This window comes from Uranotaenia lowii, chromosome 1 (genome assembly GCF_029784155.1).
Source record: "Uranotaenia lowii strain MFRU-FL chromosome 1, ASM2978415v1, whole genome shotgun sequence".
NCBI classification, from domain to species: Eukaryota; Metazoa; Arthropoda; class Insecta; order Diptera; family Culicidae; genus Uranotaenia; species Uranotaenia lowii.
In genome coordinates this window covers 209,792,678-209,816,286 of record NC_073691.1, presented here as the reverse complement: position 1 = coordinate 209,816,286, position 23,609 = coordinate 209,792,678, and the positions used below count along the sequence as shown (strand labels likewise).

The 23,609-nt window shown below is 33.0% G+C and overlaps 1 protein-coding gene across 9 annotated transcripts in view; it reads right to left on the bottom strand.

The window, feature by feature from the left end:
- Positions 1 to 3,393: 3,393 nt before the first annotated feature.
- LOC129746561 (tetracycline resistance protein, class A-like) overlaps positions 3,394 to 23,609 on the bottom strand; it is a 30,501-nt gene continuing 10,285 nt past the window's right edge. For 2 of the 9 annotated variants that reach the window (XM_055740313.1, XM_055740259.1), the window contains exons 2-7: positions 17,527 to 17,939; positions 13,939 to 14,340; positions 13,243 to 13,523; positions 4,216 to 4,455; positions 3,909 to 4,149; positions 3,394 to 3,844 (exon numbers count right to left, since the gene is read on the bottom strand). In XM_055740313.1, the coding sequence (XP_055596288.1) occupies positions 3,466 to 3,844; positions 3,909 to 4,149; positions 4,216 to 4,455; positions 13,243 to 13,523; positions 13,939 to 14,340; positions 17,527 to 17,786 (1,803 nt within the window). In that variant the 5' untranslated portion in view covers positions 17,787 to 17,939 and the 3' untranslated portion in view covers positions 3,394 to 3,465. Of the gene's footprint in view, positions 3,845 to 3,908; positions 4,150 to 4,215; positions 4,456 to 13,242; positions 13,524 to 13,938; positions 14,341 to 17,526; positions 18,095 to 18,291; positions 18,310 to 23,609 lie in introns of those variants that run through there. The other 7 variants (XM_055740304.1, XM_055740268.1, XM_055740285.1 and 4 more) reach the window with 7 other exon arrangements.

Sequence of the window (23,609 nt, the reverse complement as noted above, 5' to 3'; positions counted from 1 at the left end):
AGTTGAAGGCTAAAAACCCTCTAAAAATAAACATACAACAACAACAACATCGAAAACTTTGTGTAAAAGGGAAAAACGACAAGCAATCTTTAAAATCAAACAATTCCAATAGTGAAATGCAACGGAAAGAATCTGAATATTCTATTTTGCAACATTCATCATTTGGAACTTCCGTTTCGAATACTGTCGACAGTAGCAAAGAAATGACATATTGTGCGACCGAAGTGACATATTTTGCAGCTAGAATCAGACCAGTTAGTCGGTTAAAGAACTTTGTTTATGGGTCATTAATAAAGTTTGAAATGTTTTTCGATACTAAATACTAACTAGAATTTGAAAAATACCATATTGATAAGGATTCGTACGCAGATGGTGAAATCTTCATTTTCAATTTTTCCCTGGATCCCGGGAAAACGATCGTCAGATTTCCTGATTCCCAGGAACGCTAAAAGTGGTACCAAAGATAAAGTCCGTGTTCGTTTTCTCGAAACTTCCGGTTTGGTAAGAAAGATTCGTACCGAACCAAGGTCGTACAAGAAAGCCATCAATTGTGAAGAACCCGAATTTCGGAAAGCCTTCATGGAAGAGATGCAGTCGTAAACCGAAAATAGAACGTGGGAGTTGATCCCAATGCCGGCCGTTGGTAAACCAGTCAACAACAAGCGGATCGTTATGCGCAAGCTGGACGAAAAAGGTTAGATGATCTGGTACAAAGCCAGTTTGGTCGCCCAGAGATTCACCCAAAATTACGGTTCCGATTACGACGAAGTCTTCGCATCAGTGGTTCGTCAAATCACATTCAAGACCTTGTTGACGGTTGCCAGCCAGAAAGGTTTGATGGTGAAGCATGCAGATGTGAAGACCGCTCACCTGAATGGGGAGCTCAATGAAGCGGTTTATATGCGGCAGCCGCTTGGTAACGAAAAGGGTGGTCCGGACACCATATGTCTCTAGAGGAGGAGTCTCTATGGCCTTAAGCAAGCAGGCTAAATTAGGCTTGCCAGATAATTTCAGAAAAAAAGCGGGACATTTCACGATAAAAAAGCGGGACACAGCTGAAAAAAGCGGGACATTTGAGAAACTTTTTAAAACATCTCCTTTTCCCTTAAAAAACAGCTTAATAGTATTGCCAAACATCATCTAAAGTTGTTCATTGTACACTTAGGTTTTTTTTACGCGGATTTATTTTGTTTAGTTTTTCTTACATGACTTCTATTTTCCCTGGTTTTTGCCATAAACTCGTATAATTTTCACGTTTCTCGCTAATCAACCCTTCATTTAAGAGAAAATATATATAAAACATAGCTGATGGCGAAAAATTAAGATCTTTAATAATTTGGAAACAATTTAAACAATATTTTCTTCATACCAAAGTTATTTAGATTGCATTAGTTGAACGTTCTCCAAGAACGGATAACTGAGTCAGAATCTTTCTGTAATGCTATTTAAGAAAAGGTTGCCAGATTGCCCGGTTTTATCCGGATTTTCCCGGCTATTTAATATAATATTTGGAAAAAGTCCGGTTCGGCCCGATTGTCCGGATTTTATTGGAATCGCCCGGATTTTGCCCGGGTTTATTCTCATTTTCATTCTCAAATCAAACTTAACAAAACAAATTGTGTTTTAATTTTTTTTATTTATGTGCCCAAAACGAAATTTTCTGAGCAAGTTTCATAAAAGTAATTTTGAAAGGTTTTTTGATAGCCTAAAATACAATTTAAAATCTGTTGATAAATTAGTGTGAAAAAAATTGAACTTTTTTTTCTTGATTTTGTATGAGTAATTTCTAGGTTTTGATCAAATTTACCCGGATTTTACCAGGATTTTGCCAGGTTTTAAGATAAAAAGCCCGGTTGGTCCGGCCCGGATATGTGCTGAAAAAATTCTGGCAACCTTTATGTTAGAGCATTAAAGTTATTCAGTATTGTCTTATATGAAATATATAAAATGCTGCCTTTTTTTAGAAAAAAAGGTTTTTAAAGCATTTCTGTGTTGAACCAATGAATTCAAATTAAGGCTAAAGTTTGAATTTTTCTAGTGTGAGTTAGCGAAATTTGTAAAAATTTTCCAAGAAAAAAAGCGGGACATTTTGAGGAAAAAGCGGGACAGCGGGACATTCAACAAAAAAGCGGGACATGTCCCGCTTTTGCGGGACGGATGGCAACCCTAGGTTAAATGGACAGCGTTTTGAGGCACCCACGATCCTTGTTTGTACGTTCTGGATAAGAATGGAAAGCGTTTACGTAAACCATATGTTCATCGCTTGTGAAGACAAGTAACAGTATGCAGATTTGATCCAATCGTCAAACCGTTTCTTCACTGTAACATTCGCCATTTCCTGGGAATCTAAGTTCAACGTTACGAAGTTGGGTTTACTATCAGCCAGAAAGGTAACATCAAGAAACTTTTGGAAAGATTTGGAATGGATCAAGCAAAGCCGTCGAAAATTCTGTTGGATCCTGGCCATCAACAGCAAAAGGGTTCGAGAAAGCAGAAGTGTGTTGCCCTCAGTAGCACCGAAATCGAGTTCATCGCTCTTGCGGGATGCTGTAAAGAACTGTTGTAGATTGATGGTTTGTTACAAGATTTCCACATGGTCCAATCAAAGCCGATTACCGTTCATGAGGATAACCAATCCTGCATGAAGCAACTGAAAGTAGGGAAGTTCCTCAACCGATCAATTTTATTTTTTCTCTCAAACTTATCTAACTATTCCAAGGCTTGATCAAGTCGCTTCGTTCTTCACTCCTTCTCGATGGATGTATTCCGAGAAGCTGCCGGAATACAACCATCGAAGAGGAGTGAAGAACGAAGCGACTGATGATCAAGCAAGCCTTGGAATAGTTAGATAAGTTTTAAAGAAAAAATTAAATTTAGTCTTACTTTGTCCATCATCTAAACAATTATTTTCACTTCGATTTTCTGCCTAGTATGATCGTTTTTGTGAACAAAAATTTTTATTTTCTCAATTATTTCTGTAAATGTTTTTGGAAATGTACTTTCAATGTATCTAAATATACATGCAACCCGCGAAAGATCAGTTTGACATGCCTGGCTAAACCCTTGTTTAGTACCAAATTTGTAGTCATCTCTTGTGCACAGACATACACAGAATTTTTTTTTCCAAAATGCTCTGATTTTTTATCCTTAACACCTGGGATCCCTGATAAAAACACCTGAAATGAATATTGAATCCAGATCTTACCAATTTTAAATTTTTTTTAAGGGATGAATCATCCGCATAGGATTAAAATCCCAGAAAAAGAAAAGAAAAGAATATTTTTGTTTTATTATACCTTTACTATTGAAGTTCTTTCAACGATAAGGAATAACCAGTTGAAACAATACTGTAACAAAAAGTCAATATTTGCAAGAATTATTTGTAAATTTTTATTTAGAAATACTTTTGTCAGGTAACACTTAACACTAAGATACACTACAACATTTAACAAATCACAGTTTGCGTCATTTCGTTTGCTCCGCAGTTCGATCGTTTTCGAGATTCCCCTTCTTCTCGCTCTGATCAACACCAGCATCGTCAGCTTCAAATCCGTCATTTACCACACCACATTCGTGTTCCAGAGATTTTCGCACCCGCAGAACACCTGCCGAAGGAACTTCCTGTGCCGTTTCATCTCGGTTGGCCACCAACGTTACCGGTGTCCAATCGCTGGTCGCTGGTACGTAGGCCGCTGCACTATGAACCGTTCCGTAGGAAACCGTCGCGCAACCGTTGATGGCGGATCCGTTTTCCATGCCGTCAGCAATTTTGTTGTACTTATCCTTCAACTTGGCATCCTCGGCTAGTGTTCGCTCTTCCCGTTTGTGAACACCGTACATCCACCTTAAGTGTAATTTGAAAATGGTTAGAAAAATTAAAAACACTGAACCACTCTAATGAAGCTTACATAAAGATAACGACAGCCGGTGCTGTCAGTGCCCCACCAAGCAAAAAGAATGCGCCCGGTAGTGAGTCAATTGTTGCTGCGTATAGCGTTGTATACATTGGGGCGTATACTAACGGCATCAACGCTTCGGCAACTCCAAAAAGTGAATTCACCTTGCCCAGCTCATCACTGGCCACCAATTTCGATGCGATTGAGCGCATCGAAATGAACGACGTTCCGTTCAACATCTCCACGATGGGACCTGTTCCAAATTTCAAGATTAAGGTTTGAATAACGTTTAACAATTTAAAGTAAAATTATCACTTACCCAAATACAGCTGCCACGTGGTTGCGGCAAAGGCGTACACGAAGCTGGACAGGATTTTGCTCATACAGGACATCACCCCGATAAGGGCATCGTCAATCTTGAGCATATGGGAAAAGACGCCAACCGAAAATAGTGTTCCCACCAGACCGGTAAGCACCCCGTACGTCGAAAAGAAACTAAACTCCACCTCGCTCCAGTTGAACCGATATCGAGTGAACAGGTAGATGACGGACATTTCACCTGAAATCAGAAAGGTAATAAGTAATTACTGTTCTAAGAAATGAAGCATGCGATGGACATTTTCCGGTGTGTATTTCCGAAATGAAAAATTGGTAACGATGGTTATTTGAAAAAAAAATTTTAGTTTTTGGATTTCCATAGAAAAATTCTGAATTTTCTATATTGTGTAAAAGCTTGCCACTTGAAACAATTAACTTGACCCAGCCAAGGTTACAATTATTTAGTTGCACAGCTTTTTATCGTTTTGATCTACAAATACCCAAACAGCTCATTTGCATTTATCTTTTTACATTGGATCTAATGACTGACGGCGACCATTCTGTGACGCTTGACTGAATCTACATGCAACTAGCAATGCAATGATGGCAGGTATTTAGAGGACTTATTTTAATAAAAATCTGCCAACGTTAAAATGACCTAATAATTTCCGATTCTGGATTACTCACTTTTAGTGTTTTTAACTTTTCCCTTTGTTGATTTTTTCAAACTTTATGGCATTCTGTTCTACAGAATTTCGGATTTTCGGAATCTTTTTGTTCCTAAACTTTTTAAACTTTTTGGGTTTTTGTACATTTGACTCTTTTTAACTTTTCGACTTTTTAACTTTTAGACTTTTACTCTTTAACACTTTTTGGCTTTTTTACAGTTTTTGACGTTTTTACTCTTTATGGCTTGACTCTTTTTTGATTTTTTACTCTTTTCAACTTTTTTACTCATTTCGAATATTTGACTCTTGTTGGCTATTTGAATCGTTTTGATTCAAAATGATTTTGACTCTTTTTGACTGTTCTACCTTTTTGAATTTTCGACTTTTTAACTTTTAGACTTTTTGATTCTTTTTGGCTTATTGACTGTTTTTGACTCTTTATGACTCTTCATGACTTGACTCTTTTTGGTTCTGTTTAAGGCGTAAATTAACTCTGTTTCTTTTTTTTACTCTTTTCGACTTTTTTTTTACTATTTTCGACTTTCTGATTCATTTCGACTATTTGACTCTATTTGACTTTTAGATTTTTTGACTTTTTTTGAAGTTTTGACTCATTATGACTTTACTCTTGTAGATTTTTTGACTATTATCAACTTTTTGATTAATTTCGACTATTTGACTAATTTTGGTTTTTTGACTTTTTTGACAATTTGACCTTTTGACTCTTTTTAACTGTTTCACCTCTTAAAATTTTCGATTTTTGATTTTTTTTCGTTTTTTCCTGTTTTTGACATTTTGACTCTTTATAACTTGACTCTTTTTGTTTTTTTTCTCTTTTCGACTTTTTCACTATTTTCGACTTTTTGAATCCTTTCGACTATTTGACTCTTTTTGACAATTTGACCTTTTGACTCTTTTCGACTATTTTACCTTTTTGAGTTATCGACTTTTTAACTTTTTAATTTTTGATTTTTAGACTTTCGACTCTTTTTGGCTCTTTTTGGCTTCTTGACTGTTTTTGACGTTTTGACTCTTTGTGATGTCATTTCGACTCTTTCACTCTTTTTGACAATTTAACCTTTTGATTCTATTTGACTATTTTACCTTTTTGAATTTTTGACTTTTTAACTTTTAGACTTCTTGACTCATTTTGGCTTATTGACTGTTTTTGACTCTTTATGACTCTTTATGACTTGACTCTTTTTGGTTCTGTTTACTCTTTTCGACTTTTTTACTATTTTCGACTTTTTGACTCATTTCGACTATTTGACTCTTTTTGGCTTTTTGACTGTTCTTGACTTTTTGACTCTTTACGACTTAACTCTGTTTCTTTTTTTTTACTATTTTCGACTTTTTTTTTACTATTTTCGACTTTCTGATTCATTTCGATTATTTGACTCTATTTGACTTTTAGATTTTTTGACTTTTTTTGAAGTTTTGACTCATTATGACTTTACTCTTGTTGATTTTTTGACTATTTTCAACTTTTTGATTATTTGACTATTTGACTCATTTTGGTTTTTTGAATTTTTTGACAATTTGACCTTTTGACTCTTTTTAACTGTTTCACCTCTTAAAATTTTCGAATTTTTGACTTTTTTTCGTTTTTTCCTGTTTTTGACATTTTGACTCTTTATAACTTGACTTTTTTTGTTTTTTTTTTCTCTTTTCGACTTTTTCACTATTTTCGACTTTTTGAATCCTTCCGACTATTTGACTCTTTTTGACAATTTGACCTTTTGACTCTTTTCGACTATTTTACCTTTTTGAGTTTTCGACTTTTTAACTTTTTAATTTTTGATTTTTAGACTTTCGACTCTTTTTGGCTCTTTTTGGCTTCTTGACTGTTTTTGACGTTTTGACTCTTTATGATGTGACTCTTTTTGGTTTTTTGACTTATTCGACTTTTTTACTATTTTCGACTTTTTGACTCATTTCGACTCTTTCACTCTTTTTGACAATTTAACCTTTTGATTTTATTTGACTAGTTTACCTTTTTGTATTTTGGACTTTTTAACTTTTAGACTTTTTGACTCTTTTTGGCTTATTGACTGTTTTTGACTCTTTATGACTCTTTATGACTTGACTCTTTTTGGTTCTGTTTACTCATTTCGACTTTTTTACTATTTTCGACTTTTTGACTCATTTCGACTATTTGACTCTTTTTGGCTTTTTGACTGTTCTTGACTTTTTGACTCTTTACGACTTAACTCTGTTTCTTTTTTTTTACTCTTTTCGACTTTTTTTTTACTATTTTCGACTTTCTGATTCATTTCGATTATTTGACTCTATTTGACTTTTAGATTTTTTGACTTTTTTTGAAGTTTTGACTCATTATGACTTTACTCTTGTTGATTTTTTGACTATTTTCAACTTTTTGATTATTTGACTATTTGACTCATTTTGGTTTTTTGAATTTTTTGACAATTTGACCTTTTGACTCTTTTTAACTGTTTCACCTCTTAAAATTTTCGAATTTTTGACTTTTTTCCGTTTTTTCCTGTTTTTGACATTTTGACTCTTTATAACTTGACTCTTTTTGTTTTTTTTTTCTCTTTTCGACTTTTTCACTATTTTCGACTTTTTGAATCCTTTCGACTATTTGACTCTTTTTGACAATTTGACCTTTTGACTCTTTTCGACTATTTTACCTTTTTGAGTTATCGACTTTTTAACTTTTTAATTTTTGATTTTTAGACTTTCGACTCTTTTTGGCTCTTTTTGGCTTCTTGACTGTTTTTGACGTTTTGACTCTTTATGATGTGACTCTTTTTGGTTTTTTGACTTTTCGACTTTTTTACTATTTTCGACTTTTTGACTCATTTCGACTCTTTCACTCTTTTTGACAATTTAACGTTTTGATTCTATTTGACTATTTTACCTTTTAGAATTTTTGACTTTTTAACTTTTAGACTTTTTGACTCATTTTGGCTTATAGACTGTTTTTGACTCTTTATGACTCTTTATGACTTGACTCTTTTTGGTTCTGTTTACTCTTTTCGACTTTTTTACTATTTTCGATTTTTTGACTCATTTCGACTATTTGACTCTTTTTGGCTTTTTGACTGTTCTTGACTTTTTAGCTCTTTACGACTTAACTCTTTTTCTTTTTTTTTTACTCTTTTCGACTTTTTTTTACTCTTTTCGACTTTTTTTTTACTATTTTCGACTTTCTGATTCATTTCGACTATTTGACTCTATTTGACTTTAAGATTTTTTTTTTTTGCTTTTTTGGCTGTTTTTGATGTTTTGACTCTTTTGACTTGACTCTTTTTTGATTTTTTTAACTCTTTTAGACATTTTGGCTCATTTCAACTATATGACTCTTTTCGACTATTTGACTCTTTTTGACTATTTGAGATTTGATTCTTTTTGACTTTTACGACATTTTAATTTTGACTTCCAGACTTTTTGACTCTTTTTGACTAATTGACTCTTTTATGACTTTTCGAATTTTTATCTTTCAGACTTTTTGACCCTTTTTGGTTTTTTTATTGTTTTTGACGTTTTGACTCTTTATGACTTGACTCTTTTCGGCTATTTGACCTTTTGTCTCTCATTGACTTTTTTTACCTTTTTCGAATTATCGGCTTTTTAACTTTAAGACTTTTTGACTCTTGACTTTTTGACGTTTTAACTCTTTATGATTAAAATTATTTTTTAGTTGTTGACTCTTTTCGACTTTTTGACTATTTTAGACTTTTTGACTCATTCCGACTATTTGACTCTTTTTGGCTATTTGACTCTTTTTGACTATTTGACAACTTGACTTTTTCTTTTGACATTTTTGACTTTTAGAATTTTTAAATTTTAGACTTTTTGACTCTTTTTTGCTTTTTGACTGTTTTTAACTTTTTGATCCTTTATGACTGGACTCTTTTCGATTTTTCGATTCTTTTCGACTTTTTGACTATTTTTGACTTATTTCAACTATTTGTCTCTTTTTGGCTATTTGACTCTTGTTGACTAATTGACATCTTGACTCTTTTTGACTTTTTTTTTACTTTTCGAATTTTTAACTTTTATACTTTTTGACTCTTTTTTTGCTTTTTGACTATTTTTGGCGTTTTGAATCTTAATGACTTGACTTTATGACTTGACAATTTTTTTTCTGACTCTTCTACTTTTTCAATATTTTCGACTTTCTGACTCATTTCGACTATTTGACTCTTTTTGATCATTTGACCTTTTGACTCTTTTCGACTTTTCGAATTCTTAACTTTAGGACTTTTTGACTCATTTTGGTTTTTGATCGTTTTTGACTTTTTGACCCTTTATGACTTGACTCTTCTTGATGTTTTTTACTCTTTTCGACAATTTGACTTGACTCTTTTTGATTTTTGTTTATTCTTTTCGACTTTTTTACTATTTTTGACTTTTTGACACTTTTTGACTATTTCACTTTTTTGACTTTCTGACTCTTTTTGACTATTCGACCTTTTGACTCTTTTTGATTTTTCGAATTTTTAACTTTAAGGCTTTTTTACTCTTTTTGGGTTTTTGACTTTTTGACTCTTTTTGATTTTTGTATACTATTTTCGACTTTTTGGCATTTTTGACTTTCTGACTCATTTCGACTATTTGACTGTTTTTGGCCTTCTAACTCTTTTTGACTATTTCATCTTTTGACTCTTTTTGACTTTTTTGGCTTTTCGAATTTTTACCTTTTAGACATTTCGACTCTCTTATACTCTTTTTGGTTTTGTGACTGTTTTTGACTTTTTGACTCTATATGACTGGACTCTTTTCAATTTTTTTATTCTTTTCGACTTTTTGACTATTTTTGAATCATTTCAACTATTTGCTTCTTTTTGGCTATTTGACTCTTATTGACTTTTTCTACTTTTCTGCTTTTTAACTTTTAGACTTTTTGACTCTTTTTGGCTTTTTGACTGTTTTTGAATTTTTGACTCCTTATGACTTGATACTTTTTGACTTTTTTTACTCTTTTCGACTTTTTAACTATTTTTGAATTTTGACTTGTTTCGACTATTAGACTTTTTTTGGCTATTTGTCCTTTTGACTTTTTTTGACTTTTTATATTTTCGAATTTTTAACTTTTAGACTTTTTGATATTTTTGATTTTTTTGGATATTTTGACTCTTTTTGACACTTTTTAGCTTTTTGACGTTTTGTTTCTTTATGGTTTGACTCTTTTTGATTTTTTAACTATTTTAGACTTTTTGACTCATTTCGACTATTTGACTCTTGCTAGATATTTGACTTTTTTTGACTATTTGATCTTTTGACTCTTTTTGACTTTTTCACCATTTTAAATTTTTAACTCTTTTGACTTTTGAACTATTTGACTATTTCTGACCTTTTACATTTTTAATTTTGTTAACTATTTGACTTTTTCAACTTTTTGGATTTTTTTTACTTTCTTTTTCCTTTTTTAGCTTTTTGACTCCTTTTGATTCATTTTTACTTTTTCATATTCTTTTTTGTTCCTTTTAAGGTTTTCACTTTTTTTATTTTTTTTCTTGATTTTTAACTTTTTGATTTTTTGAATTTGTGGTAACTTTTTGTAACTTTTGACATTTTGATTGAAAGACTCTTTTACTGTCTCATTTTCCGATTTTCAGGCTCTTGGAATATTTGACCCTCTAACGTTCTACTCTCTTATATTTTTCAATTTTCAGACACCTTGATTTTTTTCTTGTTTGCCTTTCTGACTCTCTAATTAATGACTTTTCGATTTCCTAATTTACTGATCCCTCGGTTTTCTGTCTAATTGGCTTTCTTGCTCCTTGGTTTTCAAACTTTCTACTGATCTTCCAGTTTCTTAAATTCTCTTGAGATTCTTTTACTTTCCACTTTCCTTATATTTCAACTATCAGATTCTCAGTCACTCTTAATTTTGAATATTTTTAATATTCATCTGTATCCATTAAACTTATCCAAATATTTATCTTTTATAACTTTTTTTTTTGTTTATTTTGACTTTCAGATATTTTTATTATTCTGATTTACCCGAAATCGAATCATCTTGATTTTTTTTATTAAATGGTTTTTATTTTTTAAATTTTTGTTTTGTTTTATTTCAGCTTTTATCAGAAGCTTTATATATTTAGTTTTGTTTATTTTTCAACTTTTGCTCAATGTTTTTTTTTAAATACTTCTAAACTAAACGCGTACTTTCTGACCTTTTCGTACTGTATTCATCTTGGTTTGAGTTGTTAGATTTTATGCAAACAATTCTTTTAAATTACTATTTTCCAACACTAAGATTAACTGACTTTTTGTTTTCTTGTCTTGTTCTTCGGGGGCCCTCAATTAGAGTGTCCATCCCGGGATTTCCCAGTCGGGAATTCCCAGGAAATTGAAATATTCGGGAATTCCCGATTCCCGGGAATTATTGTTTCATTCCCGGGAATTCCCGACATGTATGGAATTATTTCTCCGTAAAAACCTGATAGCCTCCGGAACCATTCCTACTCTTCTGTTTGAAAATGTAGGCATGAAAATCTCATCGAGAATATGCCGATTTCTGTGGCAGAAGACATTTTGCAGGCATTTGGTACAATTTTTTATTCAAATAGATAAGTTTAAAAAACTTATATGCATTTCTACACCGTTTTCATTGATCGAAAATCCACAACACTTCAAAAATATTTGTGAAATCGCGCAACAGGTAGGCCGATTTTATTATGTGTAAAGCACCAAACCGAATAGCGACAGGAGGACTAGCGACGCTTTTTTACTAGCGAGATTCCTGTCATTCGCTGGTTTGTTTTAATTTTTTCAGTCCAGTAGGCGATTTCGATGAAGTACTCGAACATTGTTTATGTTATTTACTGTACATTTTCCTTAGGGCATCAATCGCATGCTTCAAGTCTCCTTGGAAACTCGCGCTGCGTCGTTATTGTTTTCAACGTCGCGACGTATGCGACGTGTCGCTAGTAGGCAAAGCTGCTGGCTGCTATGATTACAAGCGCTCATATTTTGGATTTTTTCTGCATGCATAATATTTTCTCGAAAGTAACATTCATGCATTTGTTTCTGGCTTTTAAAGCTAGATGAATTTCAAACTTAAAAATGAAGGAGAGCAAATATGTAAAATGTTCAGAAAAACGAAAAAAAGGTTGGATTAATCTACAAATAAAAAGATATTTTTTTTAATCGATCCCAAGTTGCATAAATGAATTCTTCATTTAAATTGTTCAGGTTATTTTATAGTTCATTTGATTATAAAAACAGTTTGATTTATTTGATAAAAAATAAGTTAAAAAACATTATGAAGAGAACATTTTGAACAAATTATGAGCTTGTATGTACGAAATGTTCGATAAGCTCTATTTCCCGGGATCCCAGGAATTCCCGGGAAATAGGCCACTAGATTTCCCGATCCCGGGAACGGGAAAATGGCCGGGAAATGGACACTCTACCCTCAATGATTTCTTGAAACCTTTTATTGCGCATCATTACTTTTTTATGGACGCACCCTGAAAGCCCAACAAAAAACCTCCCTAATCAGACCTTGAGAGTCAATTAGACACTCCGCGCTTAAAACCGCTATATCTATCTTGTTTCTAAACCGATACAAAATTTATAGTTTTGGAGATCTCGTTACGTAACTTAAATATGTTTCTTAGACATTATGCACATACAACACTTCAGTTTTCCGCTATTCATATTCTAAGAAAAAAAATCCGATAAAAGATGCTTCGGAAAAAAAAACTACAGCTACAGAAAGTTAAAAAAAACTCACTTAGTGTCCAAGAAAGCAGAAGTTAGAAGCTATACGTTCCACATAAGGATATATTTTTTTGGAATTTTTTAAGACCATGACCACAAAAAAGGCAAAAAAGTAGTGTAAAAACCGTTCTTTTCAATCAATGAACCGTCAAAATTGTTTAAGTCACACGAAATTTTTCGAAAATAGGATTGGATAGTTCCACCCCCACTAACTTCAGCATTCTTGGACACTAAGTGAATTTTTTTAGGCATTCCGTAGCTGATCTGCAGTCTTTTTTCCGAAGCATGTTTTTTCGGATTTTTCTTCTTTGACTCTGAATAACTCTGGTGGTCTATGTGAATAAGGTCTAAGACATATATTTGAGCTACGTAACGAGTTCTCCAAAATTATAAATTTTGTAAAACTGAGTTGGGAAACAATAGAGATATATTGGTTTTAGTCAGGAGTTTCAAATTGACACTCCAGGCACAGTAACGGGTAAAAATTTTTGGGACGGATGAGGAATAAACTTTTTTTTTATGATGTCTTGTCTTATTTTTAAACAGCAACAAAAATGTGAACTTATAAGATGTTTCAAACCAATTTCAAAACCAAAACTACATTCGACAGCACTGCCTAGCTAGATCATTTCCCAACTAACCTTCCAACGTTATGAACTCACCGTGCATCGGACCGATGACGACCATAACCACAATCATGAGCATAATGACCCGCAGCCGCCGTTGGTTTTCGCCCTTCTTGAACGCCACCCGGAAGGTTTGCACCACGTGCTTCTTGTCGAAGAAATCTGCGAGCAAGCCCTTCTCCTGCAACCGCAGTTGATCCTTCTCGCTAACCTCGGAGCTGCGGACGTTGGTTTCCTTCAGGAAAATCACCCCGTAGAAGAACGCGAACAGGTACAGGGCAGCCGAGATGGAAAACACCCCGTAGAATCCGATTTTTCTGCAATGGGTTTATTTTTCCATTCAACCGCGAGAGAATGGGGAGACGAAAAAAAAGCTTCAATAAATCGTACACTTGGAGGGAAAACAATAAATCAGTCTGCCGTTGTAGTCAGTGACTTGCATTGTGGTTGAAAACGAAACTTATTTCACAAAACGTTTGACACTCATTGAATGCACACATATGTAGGTACGTAGCTAGACATTACTATTAGTTACAGTCTAGTGAGAGCACTCGGACTATGTTACTCCTATGGCACGTTTTCCGAGAAAAGTGGAAAATCCGGTTGTGCAGTAATAGTGAATCATTGATGTACCGAGATTGATAAATGTTACTTCACACGTGTACGTCGGGTGGCATTGTTGTCCCTTTCCCGGTACAGATATTAATCCCTTATGAAACACCAAAAACTCACTTTAGCAAAATTCCGCTAAAAGCCATCCCGATGGGAACACCCAGCGAAAAGCACAGATTTACGATCCCGATCCTCAGGGTGCGCTCTTCGGTTGTCGTTACGTCGGCAATGTAGCTGAACACCCCCATGAACATGGTAAACCAACCGCCGGACAGCGCCGGAAAGAGAGCTTCCGTGACGCCGGCCACCTCCATCGGAAGTCGCTCGAAGTAGGTGCACAGGATCAGCCCGACGGCCGTTGCAAACTCCCCGATGATCGGTATCAGTATGCAGGGTTTCCGCCGTCCATGGCGATCACTCCACGAGCCCCAGAACAGAATCAGCAGACAGGGTAGCGCACTCTGGAGTACCGTTTTCCAGCCGGCCATCCGAGCCACCATCTGCTGGACCATCGCTTCCTCACTGAAATTTGATAGAGAATAACATTATAGGAATAACTTAATTCGAGGAATGATTACAATGTTCTCTCATTTCTTAATCAATTTTGAAAAGACGAATGGTTAATCTAAATAGCTGAACGCAGTTGAACATGTTTGGTAAACTTTTATGAATAGAATGCGTAAGTAAGTGATGTGATTTTTAGTTTGATTAACAAATATGCTTATTGGACTGAGTCGATTTAGGGTCATTTTTGAATTTCTCAAACACTGGGATCTTAAATGCTTCGTTTTAGATCAAAACATCCATGATTTTTTGCAGATTTTTAAGTAAAGGGGGAGAGTTGAATATTTTGTTCTGTAAAATCAACATCATTTTTATTTCTTCTGTGGAACCGAGCCTACTTGTGGTTTTTGTGCCACTTTATGAATTTCCTAAAGAAAAGTTTCCGAAGAACCACTTTGTCGAAGATCGTAACTTCGTATCTTATTAGACTAATAAGTTATTAGTGTTTATTAAGAGGAATGTCTTTTGGCACTGAAAAATAATACATACATTTGACATAACTGCCAGGTGCTTCGCGAGATATTGCATGACTACACGGAAAATAATAACAAGGTAAAATTTACCGAGATAGCAAGGTGAACGCTTGTGAAAGCCAAAAAGGTAACTTCTACCTCTTCGAGGTTAAACTCACCTCACAGCGAGGTAAAGTTTACCTGAATTGAGCTGGATAAAAGGTATAATTCACCGAGAAAAAGGGTGAATTACAAAAAGGTAAATCTCACCTCGTAGTGAGGTGAAGTTCTCCTGAATTGAGCTGAATAAAAAGGTATAATTCACCTAGAAAAAGGTGAATCCAAAAAAGGTAAAACTTACCTCGTAGCAAGGTGAAGTTGACCTGGATTAAGCTATACAAAACGGTACAACTCAACTCGAAAAAAGGTAACAATTTGCCGAACCCTGTTTTTTAGGTTAAACTGGTTTGTCATTCAGGAACTAGTTTTGCTTCGTGCCCAATATGTGGAAATCGGAACATAACGGTGGATTTCTTCAGTTGTGCTGGTTTTCGTCATAATACTTTGCTTTTGTTTCAGATTGGCCAACAGAGCTCCCTAGTATTTTCCACGTCATTCCGCAACATCCCCGGGATCATTCCGGAAAAGCCGGATCTGACCGGATTTATCGAAGGACATGAATGAGCCGAATTGCCACGAGCCTGGCGAAGAAAGTTAGTCTGGACTTGGCTCAACAATATTTTTTTATAAACACCGTGATGCATTCCAACATAATTTATTAGGTCAAGTCCCTATTTATCAATAAACATCAATTTTTGAACGAATTTTGTTTTTTATCTTCATTGAAGAAACCAACCAAATCAGCTAACATATGCCTTTTAAATTAGAAAATGGGAAAACGGTAATATTTACTATTTGGCTAGGTTAATGCGAAAAAGGTGAATTTTACCTTTTTGCTGGGTGAATTAAAAAAAGGTAAAATTAACCTTTTTGCTAGGTGAATGAAAAGATAAAATTTACCGAGAAAGCTGGGTGGAAAAAAAATCACCTCTCAAAAAGGTAAATTTAACATTTTCTTTATTTTCCGTGTACTTTTCATGCAATACCTCGCAAGGCACCAGCAGTGATGCAAATTAAATTTATTGTTTTGTCATTTTTGTCATTTTTGTCATTTTTGTCATTTTTGTCATTTTCGTCATTTTTTTAAAGTTTTTTTCATTTTTGTCAGTTTTGTCTTTTTTGTAATTTTTCTTATTCTTTTTAGGTTTTTTCATTTTTGTCATTTTTGTCATTTTTGTCATTTTTGTCATTTTTGTCATTTTTGTCATTTTTGTCATTTTTGTTATTTTTGTCATTTTTGTCATTTTTGTCATTTTTGTCATTTTTGTCATTTTTTAACACTTTTGTCATTTTTGTCATTTTTGTCACTTTTGTCATTTTTGTCATTTTTGTCATTTTTGTCATTTTTGTCATTTTTGTCATTTTTGTCATTTTTGTCATTTTTGTCATTTTTGTCATTTTTGTCATTTTTGACATGTTTGTCATTTTTGTTATTTTTGTCATTTTTGTCATTTTTGTCATTTTTGTCATTTTTGTCATTTTTGTCATTTTTGTCATTTCTGTCATTTTTGTCATTTTTGTCATTTTTGTCATTTTTGTCATTTTTGTCATTTTTGTCATTTTTGTCATTTTTGTCATTTTTGTCATTTTTGTCATTTTTGTCATTTTTGTCATTTTTGTCATTTTTGTCATTTTTGTCATTTTTGTCATTTTTGTCATTTTTGTCATTTTTGTCATTTTTGTCATTTTTGTCATTTTTGTCATTTTTGTCATTTTTGTCATTTTTGTCATTTTTGTCATTTTTGTCATTTTTGTCATTTTTGTCATTTTTGTCATTTTTGTCATTTTTGTCATTTTTGTCATTTTTGTCATTTTTGTCATTTTTGTCATTTTTGTCATTTTTGTCACTTTTGTCATTTTCGGCTTTTTTGTCATTTTTGTCATTTTCGGCTTTTTTGTCATTTTTGTCATTTTTGTCATTTTTGTCATTTTTGTCATTTTTGTCATTTTTGTAATTTTTGTCATTTTTGTCATTTTTGTCATTTTCGGCTTTTTTGTCATTTTTGTCATTTTGGTAATTTTCGTAATTTTTGTCATTTTTGTCATTTTTGTCATTTTTGTCATTTTTGTCATTTTTGTCATTTTGTCATTTTTGTCATTTTTGTCATTTTTGTCATTTTTGTCATTTTTGTCATTTTTGTCATTTTTGTCACTTTTGTCATTTTTGGCTTTTTTGTCATTTTTGTCATTTTGGTCATTTTTGTTAATTTTCGTAATTTTTGTCATTTTTGTCATTTTTGTCATTTTTGTCATTTTTGTCATTTTTGTCATTTTTGTCATTTTTGTCATTTTTGTCATTTTTATCATTTTTGTCATTTTCTGCTTTTTTGTCATTTTTGTCATTTTGGTAATTTTCGTAATTTTTTGTCATTTTTGTCATTTTTGTCATTTTTGTCATTTTTGTCATTTTTGTCATTTTTGTCATTTTTGTCATTTTTGTCATTTTTGTCTTTTTCTTCATTTTTTGTCTTTCTTGTTATTTTGGCCATTTTTGCCATTATTTTAGAATTTTTGTCATTTTTGTCATTTTTGTAATTCTTGCGTGGGTTTAAGAATGCATAATCCAACTTACTGCGTATAATTGGCTGTATCCCTCCGAGTCAGCGCATCACAAACTACATCCCCGTAGTCCAGATTAACCCGGCAGGCTTTTTCCAGATTGAGGTTCTGCGTTGCCAGCCCGGCCAGCACGCTGGGCATGATGTAGCAGGCCACTATCGGTTCCACCGTGATGTTTTCCTTCCAATAGCGCAGCTTCTCGGTCCAGGTGCTGTTCTTCTTGGGCGTGCTCGTGCCCTTGCTTGGGTTCACCTTTTCACCTGGTTTTGCCATTTTGAACACTCGCTGTACGAATTGTACCAACACTTTATTTCTTTCGCTGATTTAACGGTTTTCGATTTTGTTAGTTCTTAATAGCACTGACTCACTTCTAGTGATGCACACATTTGAGCGGCTGTTTTGATCGATATTTTTTAAGTCACTTTCCTTTTTTGAGGGCCAGAGGGAAATTAAATAACTGTTTATTCTCTCAAATGAGCCTTTTAAATGTTAGAATAATTGGTCCAACCTTGAGCCACTGGATTTGATCGTCAAAAGTTCTTATAGATGAACTTCATCTAGTTGCTTAATCCCCGAAAAAACTAAACATTGATTGAATCAACTGTAGAACTAATTTTGTCATTCATTGTGACCGTTAATTTGATAATCACCCTCTGGGTAATTTGATTCTGCGTGCCGGTAATTCTGTTTGAATAGTCGCTGTGGACAATTGTGTATAGGAAATTTTCCATCCGTCAAGCTCAGAATGTGACCATTCGATTGTAACAACCAAATTCACCTGGTTCACAACCTGCATTCACAAAAACTTCGGTTTTTGACCGGTTGCCTCCACCATGTTTGACATTTGCTGATAATGAGAAAGTCAATCAAGTTTCGATTCGATGAAGTAGACTCCGGTTGGTCATCCACATTTTGCCAAATATTCATCAGTGGAGAGAGACGATTAACAATGCAAACTATGCAGTCAACCTTCACGTTGTTTTTTTTTATGCAGCACTATACATTGGTTTAGTCAAAATCAATGTCAATGTCAGCGTGATAGCCAAGGAGATGGAGTGATCTGGCGGAATGTTTCCCGTAGCTGCTGATTGTTTTGTTGTTTTGCAAAAGTATCCAGAACTCACAATTGAAACATTAAATATGTGTACAATAGTACAATACATGAAAAACATGTGAAATTTTCCAATGCTTGAAAAATAAATGCTACCAAAACTCATCCCTGAAAGTCCGATAAAGACCATAGGATTGATATAAAAGTGGACTTTGAATATTAAGAAAATTCGAATCAAACGGTTCACCTTATCAATTTTGTTAGACTAAACCAGTGACCTTTTTCTATCAATACATGAATTATAAAAGTCCCCAGTCACTTATTTATTTAAAGTCATGTTTTCAAAAGTTCGTAATTTAACGATCAAGAAGAAAAAAATAATTTCAATTTTTTTCACCAGTTCTCTAGAAAAGTTGGAACTTTTGGCAGATGTGGAAGCCAATAATTCTTCAACAGGGTTTCTTTCCAAAACTAAATATAAATACTTTAATTTATCTTTTAAAATTTCTTAGAGCGATGAAATGTGGTAATAACATTAGGAAGAACAGTCAGTTTTTCGAGCGTGTGACTTCCTGATTGTCGAGGGCTTATAGACTTTTAGCAAGTCTCATTATTGCCTTATCCATTCACTTTGCTATTTTTAGCATAGTTTCAGCAAAGATTATTCGTGATCGTGCTTAGATATTTAGTTGTGCTTTTTACAGGTGACATGATCAGTATTACGATGGAGTGTACAAAGGCTGTCTGAAATGTATTGAACGTGAACAATTTGTCAACCAATCGGGATATGTTGTAATCAAGCATTTTGAATCGCCGACGAACTTCTATAGATTCGTAATAAAATTGGCATAATGGACAAATATGACAAAATTGAGAAAAAATGTCAAAACTGACATTAATGTCGAAATTCACAAAATTGACAAAAGTGACATAAATGACAAAATTGACAAAATAACATAAATAACAATTTTGACAAAATTGACGATATTGACAACAGTGACCAATTTGACATAAATGTCAAAATTGAAAATATTTGTAAAATTGACAAGTTGGTCAAATTGACACAAACTTGACACACAAAATGAATACGATGGACAAAATTTTCAAGATTGACAAAATTGAAAAAAATTCAAACGTCTATTGTGGCAATTTTGTCAATTTTATCAATTTTGTTAAATTTGTAAATTTTGTAATTTTTTTCAATTATGTACATCTGTTGCTCGATTTTTTTTAATTTCTTTTGAGAATCAAAAACTTTAAAAAACTATCTCACGATGTGAGAAACTATGTCATTATTATTTTGTTATGATTAAATGATAACATTTTTATATTATATTAAAATAAAAGTTGAATAAGTGTTGTGGTACACATATGTGGCATCTAACTATGCTGTTGCATGATGCCCCGTTTGACGGTACTTATTTTTATCCATTACATTGGATTTTCTACTTTTTGAAATATAATAAATATATCCATTGGAACAGGTTAAGTTTGAATTTTAATGAGCTCAACATCCACTACTTTATTCAAAACTTGCGTAAAGGAATATTGTGTAGGATTTAATCAAACATATTATAATCAACATTGGTAACTCTAAGCATGCTTCATATATACTTCAGCAAGGACATGTATATCAGCACCACCTCCTGGAGAAAGTTCTTACTAGAAGGAAATTTCAAGCATTGAGGTACTGAGGAAACTCTGAACATTCTTTCCATCAACCGTGGGCTCGCGTCTTAACTACAAAAGTTCGTGTTTGAACTTGCATTTCTATGACCACGCAGAAAATTTTGTTTATGTTTTATTTTCAACATAGGAATTTCAGCCTACTCCAACTTTTCTTCGTGTAGCAAAGTATGTTGCTATGGTTCTCAATTTATGTTGTTTTCTGCCGAATGGAAAAAAGGTCCCGACTGACGGAGTATGCTAATAAATCTACAATTTGAGATTCTAATTTTATTTGAATTGGAACAATCATTGATGGAAATTTCACTTTTTGGACAATACTGAATATTTCATAAAAGAAATCATAAGAAGGCAACAATTTACTAAGTAAATTGATCTTAAAAACTACTCTACAAAAGATTTGAGATTTATTGCTGACCACATCATCATTATTATTATTATTATTATTATCTGGAGCACGTTTAGTAAATGGCAATCAGCATTTCTCTAAAAATGAATAAATTGGCAAAGGAACAAATTCTCCGTGTAGAATTAGCTCTTTTTTATACTTTTCATTTAGGCACATCTGATTTTTTGAAAACTACAAAACATGTTGAACCGATAAATCAAAATCATATTTTGAGTATAAAATTTATTAACGAAGTCAACTTACTTATCATGAAAGATATTATGAAAAAATAGTAGATATACTTGTGTTGTATTTAGTATAATTGTCAGATCGGGACACAAAGTTTTGGTGATAATAGGTGGTATGAAAAAGAAAATAGCAATTGCTTCGATAGCTTTTACTTAGCTCGATTTTTAGAATGGCAAAATTTGAAAGCATTTTCTCAACTACATATGGAAAAGCAGAGTAGAACATTTACTTTAAACCAGCTCCGGATTAAAAATATGCATACCATTCAGAGTATTTGACTCACAAAACTGCTCGAAAAAAGCAAAAGCAATTACTAGAGCTTTATTCATATCTGCCAATGAGCTAAACAGTTTTCGCCAGAAGCTTTCAAAATTTAGTCTAAGGCAACTTAGGTCTTCTCGATAGCATTTATTCATGTTCGTAAGAACTTTCCTCACATGGAGGCGCGTTTCATGTGTCCTTCAAATTTCTGGGGAGTGGGGAATATTCCTACTATTATTATATTTGATTTAATAGTCCTTATTTCTCTATTCATATTCCAAAACCGATATAAAAGTTATAAAAAGATGAGTTTTTCAGTTTTTTTTTCATTGAAGTATTAAAAAAAACTAACCCATATGCAAAATCCGAAAAAATAGTATAATATTGAGTACGCGGATACATTTTTCATCATATGTTAACATTAGGAGCAATTAGTGCCAGATTAGGAACATCGACACACTTTAAAAAAAACATTATATTTTTCGTAAATTAAAGCTTGAATTGATTATTTCAAACCATAACAAAGTTCAGAAAAAAAAATTTGAACTTTTGTACCAAAAAATTGAATATCTAAGAATTAAAGATTTGGACTACTTATATCATATCTAATAACCTCTGACAAATTAAAGCGGAATTAGGCTCACCCACCCTAGTTCATTTTGTCAATTTGGCCAATTCAATGATTTTTTTCAATTTGTTAATTTCACCATTTTTTTTTATTTTTTAGCCTCTTTGTATTTTTGTAATTTTGATAATTTTTCAATTTAATTTAGGCTGGAACAAATATCAATTTCTTCTTTTGTCACCCCCCCCTTAGAAATTTCCAAAAAACCCGAAGGGGGAAATAAATAAAGTTTAAAGTATTTTATGTAAATTTCGAAAAAAAAACTCAATTCTTACCGCAGTGCACTCAAATTTAAATTTTCATGTGAGGTTCTGATAATCCATGAACGCTTTAAATCTGAATTTTTGCCCTTTTTCATTTTAAAACACTCTTCTTTACCGAGGATTCTCATGAGGTTCAATTATATTTTTCCCATTTTTTTTCGAAAACTTTGGTATTTTTTGTTATTTTTTCAGTGTTAATCAAACCGTAGGGGAGAGTGGGGATACTTGATCCCCTTTTCTTATTTCCACCATATCTTTTTGGAAAAATTTAGCAACTCGCCGTCTTTGACCTTTTCTGACAGCTTGTAACTTCAAGTTTCTATACTACAAAAATTAGAACGATACTTGAACCCGTTGATGAACTAGAAGCATTTTCGTGGGAGTAAAAAATTGCGATTTTTCTGAAGTTAGGGGAGACTTGATCCCCTATTGAAGGAGACTTGATCTTTTATTCAGGAAGTCCTTATTCTTGTATAAAAATCAAACAAAACCCCAAGATTGAATGTTAATTGACTATTTTGGTCATGTTTGTTCTCATTGCACAATTTATAGCAGACATAAGAAGAAAATTCTAAAACTTTGTCTCAACGCTAATAACATTGCATACTTAAAGGCGCTATTTTTTATAATTAAAAGAAAATTAATTATTTTTGCCCTTTTCTTCAGACAATTGTTTGATAAATATTAGTTTTTGGATAAATATTAGTAATTTCGTAATCAGCAATCATAACGATCAATTCAGAAGAAGAATATGCCGTTTGGAAGGGGGATCAATTGTACCCAACTCAAGGGGATCAGTTGTACCCATAATCAACATTTTAGAAAAAATTTTCTAAAAAAAGTTGAGAGTTTTCCATTGCTTTGAAAATATGGCATTATGAAGTTTATTTTGCGCTCGAACGATTGATACATTGGAACAAATATTTTTTTTCATAATTTTCCCATGTAAGAAACATTTTAAAGTGATGAAAAAAGATCTTCAAGTTACATTTTGTGAAATTTTTCAAACAAAGTTCAATTACTCAAACAATTATTTTGTTAAAATTTTTTAAACTACAAGCATTGTTATTTTGCTCATTTTGGCACATTTTTCTAGAACATTTGATCTTCGTAAGACATTCCAGTTTCGAGATATAGCTAAGGAATCAAGTATCCCCAGGGATCAAGTATCCTCATTCTCCCCTATAGTATAAACGAACGCAAATCTGACAGTTTAATGTTATATTTCTCAACAAGATAAAAATTATGTCGATTGTAGTTTTTGCTCGATGAACGATAAAATTCCAGATCAACCTACTATTAATCAAATGGCACAGTAACGTCCCAATGCATGAATTCTAAATAGAATCTCACTTTCAACAGTCGCCTTTGGAGCATTGCGCGAATCGTCTTTCTCACGTTTTTATCGAACCGTCACGTTTGACGCTACCGGAATTCGATGAGTTCGTGTTCCTGCGCTTCGACAATCATATGACAGTGCCCCGATAATCCGATAATGTGGTCACATATTTTATTAACACCGATGTATATGATCAGAACCCGCCAGAACAATGGCTCATTAAGCCACTGAGGA